The sequence below is a fragment of the Phallusia mammillata genome, chromosome 2 (assembly GCF_965637545.1).
Source record: "Phallusia mammillata chromosome 2, kaPhaMamm4.hap1.1, whole genome shotgun sequence".
NCBI classification, from domain to species: Eukaryota; Metazoa; Chordata; class Ascidiacea; order Phlebobranchia; family Ascidiidae; genus Phallusia; species Phallusia mammillata.
This window is the reverse complement of record NC_137253.1, coordinates 16,632,110-16,652,413: the sequence shown is the minus strand read 5'-3', so window position 1 is coordinate 16,652,413 and position 20,304 is coordinate 16,632,110. Positions and strand designations below refer to the sequence as shown.

The 20,304-nt window shown below is 34.8% G+C and overlaps 1 protein-coding gene across 2 annotated transcripts; it reads right to left on the bottom strand.

Moving 5' to 3' along the window:
- Window positions 1–31: 31 nt before the first annotated feature.
- On the bottom strand, window positions 32–14,790 carry LOC145212587 (amyloid beta A4 precursor protein-binding family B member 1-interacting protein-like). 2 transcript variants are annotated; one of them, XM_080080758.1, is made up of 21 exons: window positions 14,640–14,790; window positions 14,214–14,298; window positions 13,654–13,743; window positions 12,252–12,358; window positions 9,834–10,007; window positions 9,444–9,698; window positions 8,864–9,277; window positions 8,622–8,699; window positions 8,365–8,524; window positions 7,074–7,195; window positions 6,947–7,015; window positions 6,180–6,338; window positions 5,449–5,556; window positions 5,090–5,188; window positions 2,917–3,043; window positions 2,691–2,830; window positions 2,504–2,629; window positions 2,286–2,355; window positions 942–1,624; window positions 766–884; window positions 32–695 (listed from the first exon to the last, which is right to left on the bottom strand). In XM_080080758.1, the coding sequence occupies exons 1-21, from the start codon at window positions 14,703–14,705 to the stop codon at window positions 614–616; spliced, it is 3,333 nt and encodes a 1,110-aa protein (XP_079936884.1). In that variant the 5' UTR covers window positions 14,706–14,790; the 3' UTR covers window positions 32–613. The 2 variants fall into 2 exon arrangements, with proteins under 2 accessions (XP_079936884.1, XP_079936885.1); XM_080080759.1 differs by lacking the exons at window positions 8,864–9,277; window positions 9,444–9,698.
- Between the last annotated feature and the right edge of the window lie 5,514 nt (window positions 14,791–20,304).

Genomic DNA, 20,304 nt, shown 5'->3' with positions numbered 1-20,304 from the left:
TTTTGAAACTGTCTGAAAGGTGTAGACATGATGATGTAAATCAGTTATCAGTGACAACAACCTTTGATGGAAGGGAACAATATTGCAAAGGCATATATTTACACAAGCTCACAACTCCATATCTTTCATATACATGCTTCAAAAATTAATGATAACAAAACCTTAACAACAAATTTAGTTTGTTTTGCAGTATCAAAGTCACAGTCAATTTTGCAATGAGGAAGCTCATAAGTGAGTTAAATTTTTAAAATTTTAAAACACTAATGATTTCTAGCAAACAGATAAAACCTGACATTTTCATTACAGATATTTAACGAAAGATAAAAACAGACATGATTCCAGTTTTTTTGTACGAGGCAGCATTTTGTATATGCATGATTGGCAGTGCCTACTGCCAGTAAGTTAAAACAATAGCAAACATCAACAACACACAGATTTAAAAAAGTAAATCAAAAATGACGATCTGTATAAGGAACAATAAAATACTAAAAACTTATTGCATGACTTGTTTTTTCTGTTTTTTTGTATCCTCCTGGTTTTCAAGAAAAAACAAGCAAATAATTAGTTCCATAAAATAACATTTTTTCTTCAAGCTGTGTTCCAGCAGAATATTTTAATCTCTTTTGGAAGACAAGCGAGTAGCAGCATTTCTTTGAGGTGGAGGTGGCCTCTTCTTGACTTTTTCATTGTCACTTCTGAAAATAAGTGCACATATTTAAATAGTAGATTTAATCATTTGGTACAGCTTGCAATTGTAAAATATACTTTGAATGACTTTTGCGTTTGATATAGGAAAGAAGGGAGTGTGGTTTTGGTGGTGGAAGATCCTGGATAGGTTTCTTTTCCTGGACAGTATTTTGGTTTCCTACTGCTTCAAAGGAGTGCTAAAAAATTTGTTGTCAATTTTCAGATAAGTTTATTTCTAAAACCTCAATTCTTACCTTTAAATCATATATAAACGGTGGAGGTGGCGGAAAATCGTCGATTGTATATGTGTTCGGCTGAACATGGTCTTGTGTTGTTGGAGATTCATAATAATGATTTAGTGGTGAAGAGAAATCATTGCCAGCAGATTTGTTCCTTTCAAAATGATGGACAGGGGACTTCATTGGTGGTGGTGGATGAAAGGAAGGTGGGTCCTCCTCTAGTGATTCACGAGATTCACATGGTTTTAACTTGTTATTGTTGTTGCTGTAATTGAAATGTGGTGGAATTGGCATACGTTTTGTAGCAACAGGGGGTGGATGTTTAGCTTGGGGTTTTGGACCTGGCTTTGGTGGCGGAGCTGGATATGATGTTTGTGTGGTTGGTGCAGGAGGTGGGGGTGGGGGTAGATCATCATAAGACATAAATGTGTTTGATGGTTTTGCTGGCACTTTAGGAGGTCCACTAGGAATTGGCTTTATGGGGGGAGGGGGAGGCATTTGCTGATGTGCTGGGGAGTACTTTGAGGATAATGGAGGGGGTGGGGGAGCATCAAAACTGTCATCAGGAGGAGGAGGTGGGTGAGCAGGAAAACTTGAATCCATTCCAGGCATTGGTGGCGGAGGGAGGTCTGTATCATATTCTACTTCTTTGTAAGTATTTGGTTTGTTCAAGGAAGAAGGTGGTGGCGGCGGCAGAACTAAAAAGTATTATTTTTTTACAAACGCTTCTTTCTGTTGTGTAAAAAAGTCATAAAGTTGGCTACAAACTGACAACCAAAAGAATCATGTTGCATGTTGAGGTTCTCCTAGTACAAGGGTGTCCAAAATATTTAATAGGGGCAAATTTTAATCAAGTGAAGACACCCGCAGGCCAACATTTGTTTGTAAAGTTTTTAACTGCAGAATTACATTATAAATATACGAGACTTAAAAAAATTGTGGCATTTTGTTTTGACAGAACCATGTATACTTCCATATTGCCCGTAAATAAAGTTGCAAGGAAAGCTTTTGCATAAACCTTTCGCGAAGATGTTTGAATTATTGTGTATATAATATATACAATATAATGAAACTACCAACTGGCGAAACAAACAAATATTAAAAGGGTGAAAAGTAAATACTTTAGGCTGTCTTGTTTTATTTGCTTATTCCTATTTAACGACTTCTTCAGTAAAAGTTGTTTACTGTTATTTTTGAGAAATGAGTTACAATGCAAAAACACAACAATTCATACAGACAACTTTGTGTTAAATTAGGGTACTCCTGATCCCCAATCGTAGCCCTTCTTGCATGACGGTATACAATCAAATCTAATGTCACAATGTAAGCACTCTGTTTTAGTCATATGTGCAAAAATACCTGAAAGTGCTGGAACTGGAACTGATATTGTTTCTGACGCTTCACTGTATCTTCTTACCATTTGTGTCGGCTATAAAACAAAACAGTTTTGTAAACTTATCTAGTCTGCTGTGTAACACTTATAGCACAAGATTTCTCAGACAAGGACAACAATCAGCAAGTTTTCCCAAAATGAATTGTTTAAACCTGCAATCTAGTTTAAAAAATAGTTGGCATACCACAGCAGTATCTTCCCCCCGTTCCTCTTGTTCCTCCTGTTGCAAATCCCACCAGTTATTAGATTTTTTTACATTTGGTTTCCAAACAGACTTCCCTCTGCTGATATTGGAGCTTGCAGGGGATGCCTTTTAAATAATGTGACAAGTTTACAGCTGTGTAGTTCTACACAGAAAAACGTTTACTCACCTCAAGTGAATCACCATGCTCCTCTTTGTTAGCTCGCTGCCATGCTCCTTCAAATATATTTTTTACTCCCACCCCTCGTGGCAATGTGTTGGATCGTGACCCTGAACCACTAGAGTCAGCTGAGCGGAGCGACAGATTATCTGCAATTTTTTTTTGAAATCCAACATATTAGGCATTTAATGCAAATAATCTAGGTGTAATCAAGTCAAACCACATAATCTTTTACCTGGTGGTTGTTGTTGCTGCTGCTGCTGCTGCTGTTGTTGTCTAAATGCGAAAGGAGAAGAAACATTTGATGTCGATCTTACTTCCTCATTTGTCTTCTCATAGTTGTCCAGTAGCTGTCTTCCATACTTCGTGAGTATACAAGTTTTTGATTTGTTTTGTCAATTAATTGCTAACAAAAACTAAAACAACTAAAACACCGTGATACTCAATAAAGTTATAGCTGCTAACTATCTTTCTGTACAAATCATGACAAAGGGTTCAGATTGCAACCAAAGAGTGACTTGGACAAAAAAAATACTATGTTTTATAAATACATGATCAAACTAGAAAAGTGGCTTTCTGATATACTTCCATTTCATATATTCTATACGATATTTATCAATTTACTATACTATACACAATTGTATCTACATATACGATTGTTTTTGCAAGCAAAAACGAATGGGTCCCCACACGCGTGTTTGTGCGGATTTAGGGTAAACCTATGTTGCGGTTATTTTTAGATTCTTAAGGACAAATTTTTTACAAAGCATTAACTTAACTATAAATGTTTTTGTCCATATTCTTTTTGCATGATTATTGTCATATAATTCAAAAAAATCAATGAAAAAAGAACGGGGAAAATACTTTCAATTTAATCTTGCTTTGACCTTGATATTGTCGTTCAAGTTCAGTTTTTAAACACAAGTTTTACTAGAAAGCCCTAACTGTTACATTAGACACTACATAAAAAAAGTCGTTTGCTACAAAGGTATACATAACAACTTGTTTTTCACTAAACTTTGTTCAGCAAAAATGACCATTTAATGACCTTTTGACACTTTTTTTAACAGCATGCAGTCCTTAGTGTTTAACAACACCGTTTAGCCTAATTTATACATGACGTTAGTACTAATTCTTGAATTGATTTGTCAAAAATAAAGAAGATACGTTATGACGAAAAATTCTTAACTGTGTAATGCGTACAAGTTGACCTATAGTGACCAGTGGTTATGCGACGGCCAAGCTGACAACGAGAATTTAAAGAGCATTTATCACGGCGTTCGAAAAAGTTAAGTTTATTTTTTCATATTTATGTTGATCAACGACGTTTTGCCTGACATAAACGAAACCGAACTACGTTTATCGAGTTTAAATTACGTCTTAGGTGTAAAACCTTCGGCAAAACTGAAAATGCGCGTGATAACTCCATAAAACGACACGGCATTGCTGTACAAAGAACAGCTGATTTCTAATCACCCAAACGACCGTCTCGTAAAACGTCTGTCCGGACGTCAAGCCAGGAACTCCCGCACTGCTGCCTTAATCGTATACCAGTGAATTCCTCCCTTGGGACTTATATCTGACTGATAGCGTAAACATATTATGGGTTATAAAGGTAACTGGCAAAATTTTAAATACTAAACGAATACCCTGCTTAAACAAATGTTAAAATTTGTAAAAATTTCTGAACCATAGGGCTTGTATTTCTTGCCTAAAACTAAAACCGAATATTTCGGGGCTTAAATGGTGAAAAATTGGTGAATCCGAAAAAAAGATACAAAATTCTTTAAAAAACCTTACATTGCACCAAACAACAAAGCATGAAACTCCAAGATGTTGTACTTTAGTTAGTACAGCTGTTTTAAAAATTTTACGTTTTGGGGGCCTGTGGGTGAACCGCTGGGTCAATCAGGGTCAAACTTCAGGAGGATCAAATTTGGATTATTAACTAACATCTCTGTAAATTTGAATAAATTTAAAGCACTCTTTCTTGACTAAACGCGTCTCACAAACCAGCGTTTAAAATTTTTACGTTTTGGGGGCCTGTGGGTGAACCGCTGGGTCAATCGTGGTCAAACTTCAGGAGGATCAAATTTGGATTATTAACTAACATCTCTGTAAATTTGAATAAATTTAAAGCACTCTTTCTTGACCAAACACGTCTCACAAACCAGCATAAGACAGAACAAAGAAAAAAAATACGGACAAAAACAATATGTGTCCCCTTCAGGGAAGGGGACCCATAATAAATACGTGGTTAAGAACGGTTCACACTCTCACCAAATCTCAATATCATGCCCATATTACACCCAATAATGGGAAACTTTTGTGGTACGATCAAATATATGCATGCAGACAAACCGTACAAAACACTTAAGTTCAAAACAAAGAGTAAAAACCATATGTACCTTTGCAAGTCTAATTCCTACAGACCACCTCATCAAAGACTTAAAATCTTCACAACACAAATATCGAATGTGTTTCGATTTAACCTGGATTGCTGGATGCTGTAAAATGTTAGATATACCAGAGTTAATATCACATTTACACAACATTGAAGATACATGGGCATCACCAATTTTTTTAAATTGTATGCTTTCAATTACAACTTACATTTTCAAATAAAGACAAATTTACAAAATTTTATATGTCTATCATATCCAAATAAAACTACACCAAAGAAACCTTAAGCTGAAAAAATGTACTGTATTATGAAATTATTACTATCATTCAATTGAGCTTTAAAAATGTTATTGCTCCTTAATACCTTGAGAGCAAATCCATATTCATAGGGGGATTTAAACTTTTTTTTCCATCCTCGACCCAAATACAACATACACTGATCAAACATGATAACACATGTTAGATCAGAAAGCTAAAAACAATAAAATGCATTAATTAAGCATAAAGGTAAACCAACTTAACTTAAAGTTTTACCACATATACTATTAACTACTAGGAAAGTGGCTTTCCTATACATTGCCAATCTATATATTTTATTTCATATTTAAAATTTCACCACATACACCATACGACCTACTAACATGATCGTTTTAGCTGCTAAAATGAATGGGTTCTCATCGTATTTTACATGCAAACTGCCAAGCTTATTTTTGGACGCGATTGTTATGTTTGTAAAGGCAAATTGGTAAAAAGCATGGAATTGATATATTGAAGAAAGTTCAACCTTAGAAACTTCTTGTGGGGAACCAGGATTTACAGTGCCCTACTTCAGGTATCTATCTATTAATAAATGTAAAAATGAGCGGATTTGATTCATTCGTTCTTTACCAAATTTATGTCAGCAATCTCCAGTTAGACAGAAAAAATGCAGACAAACACAATTGTCACTTGTAGGGAAAGGGAGATGTTTAAATAACAATAATACAATTTTTTATGTTTTTATGACCTGTAAAATGAGGAGAAAACGTATAGACAGAAAAACTACACAGTAAAAACCAAAATAGAAACATCATAATCAAAGTAAATCAATTCAACCTTTTTTCCCTTCTTTGGTTCTCCACTTTTACTGGCATATAAACCTGAGGATCTGAGCACACAATATTTACGATTCCATGATTTTCCTTCACCTTTAATGTGTAAAAAACCTTCAACTTCAGGAACACCAGAGCTTGGACCTTTACCAGAAAAAAATTCCTAAAAAAAATTTAAATTTGTGTTAGTTGTTGTAACATTTGCTCATTTGTAGGTATGACTAGTATACAATACATACAAGTTTTGTGAAATAAAAACAGGATACATGTAATATTTATTTTTTGTTACGTAAACCTGCAGCAATATTTTATCTTAATTTCCCATATTAATGCATAACCTGCAGTAATCAATCTACTCATTGCACCTGTAGTACTTTGTTTTTGATCATCAGCACTCAAGGCCAGCAAAAACATATATATTCATTTTATTCATTTAAGTTTTGTTGTTGAATCATCAAAAAAAGTATGTCATTTGTTTACATGTTGAGTTGCTGTTTTCGTAATAATGATTGCCAACTTGTCAACTACTTCTGTATACCTGGCATGTAGCCACTGTCTGGTTCCACCCTTGGCTTTAAACATGTACTACATTATAAAGCCCTGTTGGCAAACCCCAATTAAAATTTACGGGTTATGATCTATCAGTCAATTGTGTAAATTAAAAAAAGGTACAATATATGCTAAAAATTATACAAAAACAATGTTAATGAGGCCTATTTATGTAACAGCATATGTCAATTTTGCATTGGCTTTGTTTAACAGTATATATACCTCGAGCAAAGTTTGCTTTTGTCGTTCCTGCATTTGGTCCTGGTTGTCAGAATGTGACAGCAAATAGTGCTAGAAAATACAGGAGTCAGAAAACAGGTGAAATGCTATTTTAACATGTTATTAAAACCTGAGGATTTTTGAAGAGAGCATACTTGTCCTTTCGTTCAACAAATCTTAACTGATTGGTTGTATCTCTTGTCCAGTAGCTCATAAAATCACATGGTTTTTCATGCTCTTCATACATTCTTTCTGTAAAGTTTTTTTTTTTCAAAATACAAATTGTATTTCAAATAGAAAGGTGTCTTTCCTATAGATTTCTACACTCTTTGTAATGAGGTACGTGGTATGGTCAATGCAAAACGTACTGTACCATACTGTGCATTAAATCGCCACAATTGAAAACCAGTGAACTACTCTGTAAGGCTTTACAGCAGTGGTTCTCAAACTTTTTACGCATGCGGTGCAGTAAAGAAGTAATATTTATTTTCGCGGCACACTTAGCAGGTAAACATAACAAAAGTTGTTCCAAGAATGTTAACTTTCAACTTTGTTGTGGTGGGTAAGGATGCTTTTCATTGCCAATAACGAAAATATGACAAATATGCTGTGAAACTTTGTTATGCACACCAGTATTTCGTCGTGAAATCACCAGGGAATGTTTACACTTTAAAATACGAAATATTTCGCGGCACACTTGGAAATCTCTCACGACACACCAGTGTGCCGTGGCACACAGTTTGAGAATCACTGCTTTACAGTGTATACATATTATGGGCTGGAAAAGTAACCATTTGGTTGATTGTGCCAAAAGTTTAAATACTGAACAAGTCACCCACTACGGTCTAGTTGTTCTGACCCAAATGACTGGAAAAGCAAAAAACAAATATTTCGGGGTTTAAGCGGTAAAAATGGGTGATTTAAATTTAAAGTTAGAAAATGTGGGTTATTCGGGAACTTTAGGAAGATCAAATTTTGACTAATAACTAAGATTTGTGTAAATTTGAATAAATTTTTGAGAACTCTTTTTTGACCAAACGTGTATCACCAACCAGCATTAAGACAAAAAAAATATGTGTCCCCTTCAGGGAAGGGAACCCATAATTAGTGCAATTGGAGTGACCCGCTGAGTTACGTTAATATTGGATCCCATATTAGCTAAAAAAATTGTTAAGTTTTGAGTCTTAGCAATATCGATGGAACAAAATCTGTGTGCCCCATAAGGACTTATTTTTTTGTACCATATCCTTTTTGTCAACAAGCTTTCGAAATATCAACATCACACTATCTGTACTAAAAGCAGTATTGTTAGAAATGCTAAATGACTTACATGTTTCAAATTAAATCAGATATTTTATATAAAGCACTTATCTCCACTTTCATACAAAGAAGTGTGATTCTTTAAATATCTTTCAACTTACCCATGTACAAGCTGGGCAATTCTTCAATCAAAGCCCAGTTTGGTGAATAGTCAAAGTGATTTTTTTCAATAAGTTGCTTCATAACACCACGCACAGCCATTCTTTCATCAATCATAAGTGTTTTGGAACTCTCATCTTTGTTGTATACTTTTACTACCAGCTAAAACAGAAGAGATAAATATTCCTTATCTATGTGCACATTTCAGCACATTTAACACCAACCAATAAACAAAAAATAGTTTATCAGAATATTGAACCTTTTGAATGCGAGCTTCTTTCATTTTTTCAAGAGCGATTCTCATTTTTTCAGATTTTATTCGTTCTTCTCGTTCTTCCTGATTGTAAAAAATATTGTTTTACAGAAATAAACAAAATGTCATATTAAGCACAGGCTGACATACCAATGGTAAGTCATGACAAACAATATGCATTTTTTGAAATAAATAAAACATCCATGCAAACACAGGAAATGAAAATAATAATGAAAATTAAAACTTACTGCAGACATAAGATTTTCATCCATCGTTTCTAAGGTCTTCAACCTAGACTCAAATTTTTCAATTGCACTCATTTCTAAAGATTCATCTGTTTTTGAACTTGTCACTGAACTTGAATCACTTTCAAAACTTTTTAAACTTCCATTTCTAGTTTCTCTATGCAGGCTACTAAAAGCATGATTTGTCGGCATTTCGCATCTGGTAACATCTTCGATGTTGTTTGCCACTTCATTGTGCACCGATTCTTCATCAACACATGCTTCAATTGTTTGGGCTTTTTCGGTTATTTTTTGTGACAACAAATGTTCACCCAAGTTTCTTTGATTTTTGCAGCCCTCCTCAAAAGCTGTTGCATTATTACCAATTTCTCCACATGTTACTGTCGATGGCTTTGGATGGTTTGAAATATTTCCTTTCTGTTACAAAAGTTTGTAAATAAATACAATCAGCATCGCAAAAACTCATGCACAAAGAACCATTCATGCATGTAAAAACCTGCAAATATCTTGATATGGTTCAATTGATTTTTTTTTTGAGAAAAACGTAAGTATGGTGAATTATTTCACTTAAACTTCTACTTACAGACTTAAAAGAAACTTTTGGCTTTTTGGAGATAGGAGGTGGAGGGGGCCTTGAAGCAACCTTTTTCAGAGGATCAGAATTAACCAATTTCTCTTCCTTGCTCGACTCTAACTGGTTCTGCACACTAGCTATGTTTAACTTTGTTTCTTCAACCCTGTTGTTATAATCAGGCTGTTTGCTTAAACTGACACTTTTTGTTTCAGTTGTCCCAAGTGCAGACAGATTTTGAACAATGTCATCTAGTTCATGAAGCACCTATTAAGTGTCAAAACAAATAAAGGAACATTAAGCATGTAAAAAATAAAATCATGCTAACAAAAAAGCATGACAAAAACAATGTGTGTCCCCTTCAGGGAAGGGGAACCATAATGATTTGTAAAAAAGTATTACTGGTGATAATGTTGACAGTTCCTCTTCTGTTAAAGCTTGACTTTTGTTTTGTTTCTGTTCAACATCCAAATCTTTTGAAAGTGCATCAAGTGACAAGTCATCATCCCCATATTCCTCATATGCACTAGTTGCAAAGCCACCAGACTTTGCACCTGACCTTTTTAGTGTGTCAAACTGAAACAGAAGAACATATTCATGTACATTATTCAGAAAAAAGTTTATCTGTTTCTGACAACTTGACAAACAAAACACCTTAAAAAGTAGTTTCAAGGAAAGGGAAACCTTAATAGACTAGAGTGTCTTGGCTTGTTAAATAACTGATGAGGTGCATTAATGGACATTTAGAACTGGAATGTTGTTCACAAAACATACGCTTTTGTAGGATATACATGGGCGGATCTAGATGGGAGTGTTTGGTGTTTGCCCACCCCCCCCTCAGATAATTTGTGAAATTTGCCGGACTCTCATGTTCAAAAAGTTTTGCGTAGATTAAATAGGCCAAGCGTTCCGTTTACCGCTGCATGATTACATGGAGTCGTTATCTCAAAGCTGTGTGCCTTCATCGTTTTGTATTGGCTTATCTATTAGTCTATTGGGACATAACAAGGGTTAAAATAAAGAGTTTATTGCGCTGACAACGCAAAAGTGATCCCCAGGAGCCAGGACGTTGAAGTCAAAAATCCTGACTGCATTAAATGTAATGTATTAAATAGTTTTCGCATTTAAACAATGTTAAATCCAACTAAACTGGTTCAAAACTTTTAATGCTATATTGTTTATGACCTACCAAACACGTAGTTGTTGGTCACAATTGTTAACTTGCCAATGCTTTGCAATTTTTATGCCTTACATAGCAACATAAAGGTTAATCATCAAAAACTTAAAGGTTAACCATCGTTTGAAAACGGAGTTCAGTCCAAAGTTTTTTTTGAAGCAACTGATGTGTTTTGATTACCTGACAGTCTATCTTGCAATAGCGTTTATCTTGCAATAGCAGTTTTGCTGGGCAAGATAGATAAGAGCTGTAATTGGAAATTTTAACGATTTCACTAAAATCAATTGTTGTTTTTCTTTTTTTGTCGTTTTGATAACGGGTAATAACAGTTGCCACTAGCCTTTGCGACATGCCAAAGTTGCGAGTTAGGTTGAGTTCTTGCACTTTCTGATTTGGACGGGCTTGCAATTCTGGACAAGCACTCTGCCACTTAGCGCGTTGTTTTGAACTAGAAAATGAAATTGGCAACGAAACAACTAACTGCTTGCCATCTGACGTATAAACTATTTTGCGTGAGGTGTATTGTCAATTTTTTGTAGCAAATGAACAAAGCGACTTCAAAGGTGCATGGGGTAATAATATTCAGGTCTCAAAACTTGGAGACGATTAAACAGCAAATTCAGGTTTTAGTACAAAAAAAGCTCCTATTTTTTTACCCGCCAAGAAAACTTATCGGTAAACATTTTATGTTGTGTTAGAGTTAGAGCAATGTCATTCAGACTTCTTACGTAAAGTAACGCAAATGATCAGGGCGGATCCTATGGGTTATGCTTTGAATTTTCAACAATGCAACATCACAAGCTTTGTGCTTCCATGATAGTAAAACAGTTTTTCCCAACCACAAATCTCTGTTATGTGATACCTTGCGTCCGCAGCTTTTTTGGTTGGTGAGTGACGCCAAGGTTATAACGCTTTTTAGAAACGGGAATACCCAACTCATATTGTGTAACGTCAGTATCGCATCAGGGAATTTCGCAAATAATTGTTGGACACCCCCCTTAAATTTTTTCTAGATCCGCCCTTGAGGATATACATATGTGTTTTATTTAATCGCCACTAAAACAACAAAGCGCTGCTAATATGTTAAATTTTACAATTTTTGCAGTTGCACAGATTATGGGCATCACAAAAAGTAAGTGTGGTGCAGAAAACTATTTGAGTTCTAGATGTAATTGCTTCCGAGAAATTTATTGCTACTGTACAACTTATTTGTGATGTATGCCGCCAGAATCTTATAGCAAACTCTGCTTTACTAAGATTCACGTAAACTGTTTGGTAGAATATCTGAGTGTTGGAAACAAGTGCGTTTGCCAAATTCAAACAAACCATTTGTAACTTTCTTAAATTTATCTCTTCTTTGATCAAATCATCAACAAAACAGTCAATAAGAAAAATACAAGTATTTTAGTACATCACAAAACACCTATCATTTTTATTATTATAACCAATCTCCTACATCATATTTAATGGTTACCCGGATACACCATTTCCTTTGCCATACTTGCATATACACCTGTTGTTAATAAGCTTATTACCAAATTTCCATCTTTACCAGGAACTTAACAATGCATGTCCCTTAAAAATTTCTAGATGGGCCTCAGCTTTCACTTAACATGTTTGGGTATAAACGTTAACTGGCTTACCTTTTGATGGCCATCATCTACAGCCAAGTATGTGTTTCTTGGCAAACTGTCAGTTCTAAAACCAACACCACTGTCCTGACTGACACTGTTTGTAGATGTTAATCCACCTAAAATTAAATGTTGTGAATGCTGTATTATTAAAATTTAGATTTACAGGTCAGAAAAATGTTTTACTTTATATGTACTACATCCTATTTATTGATTTATAAAACTAATATACCATTTGTTGTAGTTACAATAAACAGACATTTACCCAATTACAAGAAGAAACTTAATTAGGCATCAATTTTTATATTTTTTACACAAAGTGTGCATGTAGATGTAATTATGTTTCCAATACAACATTTAATTGTGTGGCAACACAAAAAGCTCATTCATTTCTTCTTTAACGCTTGTGCTCACAGAGTGAACCAGGTGCAAATTCCTTTAAGAGTGACACAAAATAGGTCTTCCCCATGCTTGAAGCAAAAAAACTTAATGAATAAAACATACATTTGGAAAGCACAAATACAAATTTGGATTAAGGGAATTTCTGGACTAGCTACATAGCTATTTTATAGTGTCTGCCAGGGATGTTAATAAAGGTGACGAACAACATTTGCCACCCAAGGAATTGGCACCTATGGTCCCTACTCCCCACACATGTGCAAATCGGCAATACTAATGTTAATGTTACCTCGCGTAAAAATTTCATGGAAGTGAAATGCAAAAATGCTAGTGATGCAACGAATTTGCTAAGGGTTCAGACCGAAACAGGATACTAGTTGTTTTCTAACATAAATTAGGCCCAAGCAATCAAATTTTTGTGTCTTCATGCGAATCAATACAATGTGCATGTGATGTAATCACATGAGTTTTGATGCCAGGTTAACAGTGATGATAAAATATTATAGTTGTGTTGCAGGATGAATCACTGATCTGTCGGTAGTGGATGAAGCCATAGTGCATTAAGCATAATTATTAAGAGACCTGGACAAATGATAAATAGCAACACTGTGTCAAAAGACATCTTAAAGTTGTGAGAACAATCATAAATTGTTTTGTTTCAATTTTTGTTGGTTGTGACACATTTTTTACAGCAGACATCATAAAATATGTTTAAATTCGAAATATTTACTCCCAATTGGTACACACAGCCAGTACAAATTTGAAACACTTGTCAAAATGTCAAACTGATAAGAAGTTTTCTCATTCCATCTGGTGGCAATAAAGATATTTGGTATTTTGTGAAGCATATATGCAGCAAACCCTAAAAAGTTCCAAAGTTGGTGCCCATGATTGCACTTTCATAGATGACAATTTGCATGAAGCAGAATGTTTACATGCATACTAAACTCACCAAATCTACATAAACCAACACTTACACATTTCACTTAAAAAAGAGTGGTAAAACACAACCTACCATCAGTTGTATCGGTGTTCACTAGGTTATTTTCAAATGTACATAAATCATCCAGCATTGACGACAGATCAACATCTTCTTGTGATGTTGCTAATATTGTGCAAAAAGTAGTGCATTATAAATTTAGCTTAACAATGTTTTTCAGGTGAAATAAAGTAATTTAACAAATTTTAAAGAATCCTAATGATTAAAAACAAAACATATTGGCCAGGGAGAACCAATATTATTTTATTCACAACATAAAAAAGCAACTTATCCACACTCGGTCCTTTAAGCGAGTGCTCTAATAGACGCAGCAAATAAACAGAAGCCTGTTTGAACCTAACGGTATTTGGAAATGATAATAACATTGCAAGAAACTGGAGTTTTTCGGTTTAAATTTTGGGGCACCAGCAAAATTGTAATGCCCTATATCTTATGTTAACAGTGTGTTGCCCAGACGTAAGAGGAAATTAAAACAAAGTTAGACTCTTTCTTGGCTAAAAAAACAGTTGACTGGCGTGGTTAAGAAATTAAAATAGGAAAAGTAACATCAAGTAGGACGTGTTTGTCTTGCATACGTTTAGTTGCAGGTGGTGGGTGTGGTTTCCATCCCGTCCCAGGTAGTGCTGCAGATGGTGCTGTAGGTGGAACATCTTCCAATTGCTAACAAGTAAAAAACACATAACATGCTCTGAAAAGTCTTTGAATTGATTTGTGATGTTGCTAATCACCCCTATTTAAAGGCCTCTCACTTCTCATAAGTAAGCAAATGTTTCAATTTTTGGCATCAGGATCTTTAGTGGGGGCATAGTGCAATTACATTTAGCAGATACCTTCTTCCTTATTTTTTTGCAAATTTCTGAAGAAGATTTTTTTGAATAACACTCTTTTACCAAATGAAATACTAAAACTAAATCAAATATTTTTTGTTGTACTTATCTTACCATAATCTTTAGTTATAAACCAAAAGCACATATATATATATTTCTTTGACAAAAACAAACCTGAGTTAAATCATCCAGTTCCCCCAACATTTGGGAGAACATATCATCAATATTTCCCTGCTCCATTCTTTACTTAGTTATATATTCCAATTTTTACATAAACACCAATTTTTCAGGTTGAGTTATACATCTATTGTTGGAACAAACAACAAGTTTTAATCACTTTTTATTACCAACATCCCCTACTGCTTCTGAACTTAAAATAGAGTGGTCATCAACATCTAAAATCTAAAGTGCCACATGAATACATAAAAAGACTCACTACAGATTGCTTGATATTTTTTCAACTAAATTATGTTGTTACTTTACCATGTTTGGTAAGATGTCAGTTAAACACATACAACACACATAATAAACACCAAACATTGCCTGTTTCCTGTATCGGCAACAAATCCACCATGACTGGTGGCTTGATGAAGCTTGTAGCCAGTCTTATTAAGGAAGTGACGAACAATTAATCACTTCGGCAGGCCAGTCAAGCATGAAACAAAACACAACCATTAAAGTTTTCTTGGCAAAAAAAACATTCATGTTCTAACTGCCAAAGTATATTAGTTTTATTGCACAAATGAATTGATGTGTAAATATTGGAAACAACCACAATTTACTTTATTTACCAAACTTGTTTAAATTCATTATGTTTACAATAAATTGGAGCACCTACACCCAAAACAACAGAGCAACATCAGTGGCACACACATACACCTAAAGTGCATTTAAATTGCTTTACAACTAAACAGAAAAAAACACTAACATAATGGTCACACAGGCAATTGAATAGGTCAAATTACAAAGCATTAATTTTAATGTCACAGGCCTCCTCTGACATTTCAGTTTAACAATACAAGTCCCTTGGGTGCAGATCTTGCCACAGACATAATTTCCTACCATATTACTATGTTAGGGGGAACAAATTAGGGTTGGGTATTTGACTGATCAAATAAAATCTGGTCAATTGACTGGTCAAATATCACTCACATGTTATATACACAATGAAAATACACATTCAGTTACAAGTTGGAAGGTAAACCTTCTTATGAACTGTATACATTTCCACAAGTAATGGATTTTTCATGTAAATTTGTTTGTGAAATGAGAATTGTTGAATTTATTTATCACAGGTCATTATTTCACCAATAGCCATCAGTGTGTCTGTATTTTTCATTTATAAATCACAGACGTTAATTGTATTCTCATAATATCCTATATATATGCTCTAAATTGATATCAAATTTTTCCCAAGATTAAAGTGCAAAAATAGCTCTTCCTGCTCAATCTCAATTTTTCAATTTTACTCCTATACATCTACCTAGCCTGAAACATATGTTTTTAAATCCACAAAAATTTCTTTTGTTGTTCAGAGCAATCAAGCAAAATGTTTGGTAACAATGCTTTAATCATTAAAAAAGGAAACTACTTTTGCCCTACTGCATTAAACTACCTATTTGAACTTTTTATCTATAACTTAAAGCACACAAAAAGAAAAGGTGCTAGAAGTAAACTAGTTTTTTTTAACATGGAAAGTTTGCCTTAACAGAAATCAGACCTTAACTGCTAAAAGTGCGTCCAAATTGTTTTGGGCATTTATTTTAGAACAAATACATCTATATTGGCTTTCCAAACAGTTAATCACAGTACGCCAGGCCCATTGAAGGTGTTATACCGAATAATCAGCTGGTCACCATGCAATAGCATTCACCATATGGCAAGCTAACTGATACAAAAGTATTTCCTATCTTTTTCTACTGGAGGGCTACTAGAAATGTTTTGCCATTAACAACACCCACTAGCCCAAGAAAAATGACAATCTGACCTGTCAATTGACAGGCTTCCCAACCCTAGAACAAATGATTGCATGTAACTAAGTATTTTTGGAACTTTTATATATGATATTGCTAGTTTATACACAACCTAAGTATTTGTTTTGCAAGTTATTTCAAGACCAAATTAAATATACATATACGTACAGTATGCAAACATAAAAGTAAAAGGGAAAAAAAGTTGACCAACATTGTATAAAACTCTTGTGTCATGTACGTATTGCCTAAATTCGAAACAATTATTCTAGAATACCTTGTTATTTTACCTTGAATATACCTAACAATGACCCTAGTTAGGTTAGTTCTAACTTTGCTGTTAGGGCTGGTGACATCATCATGCAATTGAAATAAACATGTAATACATAAAATAACACATCACACATGCAACGGACATACAAATTATTGCACTTTAAAAGTTTCATTTGTTGTTGCAATTGTATTACTCAAACGATAGAAATGGCATGTCTTCATCCAACTATCTACCAGTTGCAAAAAATTTAAATAAATATAATATATATATATACAGTGTTTACATACATTTCCTTGAAATAACAATAAACAGAACAAATCATTTTCTTCCCCCCCCCCTCCCCCCCAGCACTTAAATTTAATTGGCAACTTAAAGACGTGTGATGTAAATAGAGAGAAATCACCAAACAATTGCAATATCTTCATAACTAGACGGGTGGCTCAGCATTTTGCGATTGCACAGGCACCCTATGACCTATTTTGAAAAGTTAATATGTTCACTACACTTTTTTTCATTGGGTCCAATATTAGATACGCCTTTATAACCTTAGTTGTTTCTGTAGGCAGAAACTCACAGGATCGCACACATGCAAAGTTGAAATTAATGCATTTCAAGTGAGAAAATGCATTTCCTTGAGAAAGTTTGGTTAAATTCAGACATTGTTTTAAGATTGTCCTGTTGAATGTTTTATTTAAAAAAAAAATGGGTAAATGATGGCAAAATAGAGTAAAACACAAAAATTGACACTTATAAATAGCAAATTCTACATGTCCAAATTTCATGTAATTTGAAGATTGTTTTAAAAAACTCACTTATTTAAGACGGCTGGTGGTGGTAAATGTTAGAGTTAGAGCTACAGGGTGAAAACTAAAACAACTATAAATGGCGAATTCTACAAGCTATCAAAATTTCATTCAATTTAAATATTATGAGGAAAATTCATCCATTTTAGTGGGCTAGTGGGGTAAATGTTGGAGCTACATGGTTAAACATGACAATCAATATTGATAAATGGCATATTCCACAAGCTATCAAAATTTTAGCCAATGACAACACTGTTTAAAAACTCACCCATTTTAGGGGGCTGTTGGGGGTAAATGTTGAAGCTATAGGGTGAAACAAGACGCGATGAACCATTCAAATAGAACTAGAAGGGTGGCTTAGCACATATTGCCCTTGCATATACACTATAACCTATTTTAAAACATAAATATATTTCCTATGCTTATTTTGTATTGGGTCCCATATTAGTCACCGTCTTTTATACCTTTAGTCGTTTCTGCAGGCAAAAACTCATGGGTCCCCACACATGCAAAGTTGAAAATAATGCAATTCATGAGATAACCATGAGAAAGTCGGGTGTTGTAAGGTAAAACATAGTGATCGGCACTGGGCTTAAATAATAATTCTATGTAGAATACAAACTATAAAATTAGATTCACCCAACATATTGCTTGAAGTATGTCCTATTTAACGTTTTACAAAGCTGACCCATTTTAGGGGGCTAGTAGGGTAACTAATTGGGTTCGACACACAAACTAAAAAATATGTAAAAACCACAATGACTCAATCAATAGTACTGCAAAATTTCAGCCCAATCCGCCAATGTTTGAAATTTCGACCACTAGAGGTGTTTTAAGCAACAACCGTTAATGTTTCTGACGTCATAGGGCTGTTAACAAGCCCCTAACTGCCATGGCGCAAAAACGACCACCAAGCAACCCACCAACGAGCAACATACAACTGGTTGTCCTTGTAACACTATTGCGCCAAAGAAATCTTTCGTTTGTGGTGCCCAGTAACATACAAATACGTTTTACACTTTAGGGCAGTGGTTCTCAAACTCGGTTTTCGGGGCCGCATGCGGCTCCCAACTACTTATTTTGCGGCTCGCACCAGACCTCAGAAAACCACCAAACATTGCTATTTTAGCTTTCAAAGTAATAATCTTTAGTGATTTTCTTAAGGTTTCGTTTTTTTGCGGCTCTCTACACACTTAAAAAAATACCATTTGGCCCCGACAATAAAAAAGTTTGAGAACCACTGCTTTAGGGGCTTGTGGGGTAAATGTTAGGACTACAGGGTTGAACACAACAATCGACACCTATAAATGGCATACTATACAAGAAATCCAAATTTTAGCCAATTCTGACACTGTTTAAAAACTCACCCCTTTTAGGGGGCTAGCGGGGTAAATACTGGGGTTATCAACAAAAACAAAGTGGGATGCACATCTACATGAATATATCTACCATCTGTGTAAATTTCAGCCAAATCCATCAAACATTTGATGGAAAAACGAGTCGGACAAACTTTGGATAAAAACATCCATTTTAGGGGGCGGGCGGGGTAAATACTGGGGTTATCAACAAAAACAAAGTGGGATGCACATCTACATAACTATATCTACCATCTGTGTAAATTTCAGCCAAATCCATCAAACATTTGATGGAAAAACGAGTCGGACAAACTTCGGGGGAAAAATACCCATTTTAGGGGGTTAGCGGGGTAAATACTGGGGTTATCAACAAAAACAAAGTGAGATGCACATCTACATAACTATATCTACCATCTGTGTAAATTTCAGCCAAATCCATCAAACATTTGATGGAAAAACGAGTCGGACAAACTTTGGGAAGAAAAAAAAGAAAAAAAAACAAAAAAACAAAAAAACAATTTGAGTAAAATCAATATGTGTCCCCTTCAGGGAAGGGGACCCATAATAACTATCCAAACCTTGAAACTTTCCTTCCAAAAACTTTTTGGGAGTTGCCTTGACTCAAACCGCTTATGACTTGACTTGAGACCCAAACCCCAACTGACTTGACTTGAGACTCCACTAATAGGACTAGTTACCCAACCCTGGTGTTAGGACTACGACTATCTAACAGCAACCCAAGTATCTGCGTGTTTTAACGTTAACGCGTCGCATAAAAACATAACAGTATTTTCGAGTTACGTCGTACCTATTATGAGTTTAACCGCACCAAAGATAGGGTTACCTGCAATATTTTAAGTTACGTTGCACGAAAATAGTCTACCAAACGAGTTACCGACCGTACCATAAAGCGCACCTGTAGTATTCTAAGCCACCCAACTCTCAGCCCTTGACATACAAAATTTCAATAATTGACAAGCAGATTTATTATCAGACAAACATCTACACAATATCAAACCAGTGTTCTATAACACCAGAGACGCACCGACAAATTGTAAAACTATTAAACCGATTATACGAAACAAATCCAACACTCCGCCCTCTTATGAGACTGCGCTACGATTTGCATTGTTTACAACGACACGAGCGAGTCAGTACATTCGGATAAATAGCGCTCTTAGCGGACCCTTTTAGTTTTGGCAAAAACGGAAGTGGAAAAGCAAATTTAAAGTTTGTCGCATTTCAGAGTATCGTATTAAATATTCTGAGCCAGAAAAGAGCAATTCCAATATTTGTTTGTTTTAATCACATCGTTTCGACAGTTTTTTATGACCTTTTTTTAATTTGGGACTTTCTACATCTGACTTTAAACGCAAAATAATGTCCCATAGGCTTAGATCATATGCTTACGTTTTTCGCGCAACATAAACAACTCCT

Excerpts from the sequence above, each read along its gene's own strand:
- LOC145212587 (XM_080080758.1), bottom strand. The coding sequence starts at position 14,705 with ATGGAGCAGGGAAATATTGATGATATGTTCTCCCAAATGTTGGGGGAA. Across the intron at positions 13,744-14,213 it reads CCCACCACCTGCAACTAAAC|CAACATCACAAGAAGATGTT; the intron begins GTATGCAAGACA and ends GCACAATATTAG. Across the intron at positions 9,278-9,443 it reads CAAAAGTTTCTTTTAAGTCT|AAAGGAAATATTTCAAACCA; the intron begins GTAAGTAGAAGT and ends CTTTTGTAACAG.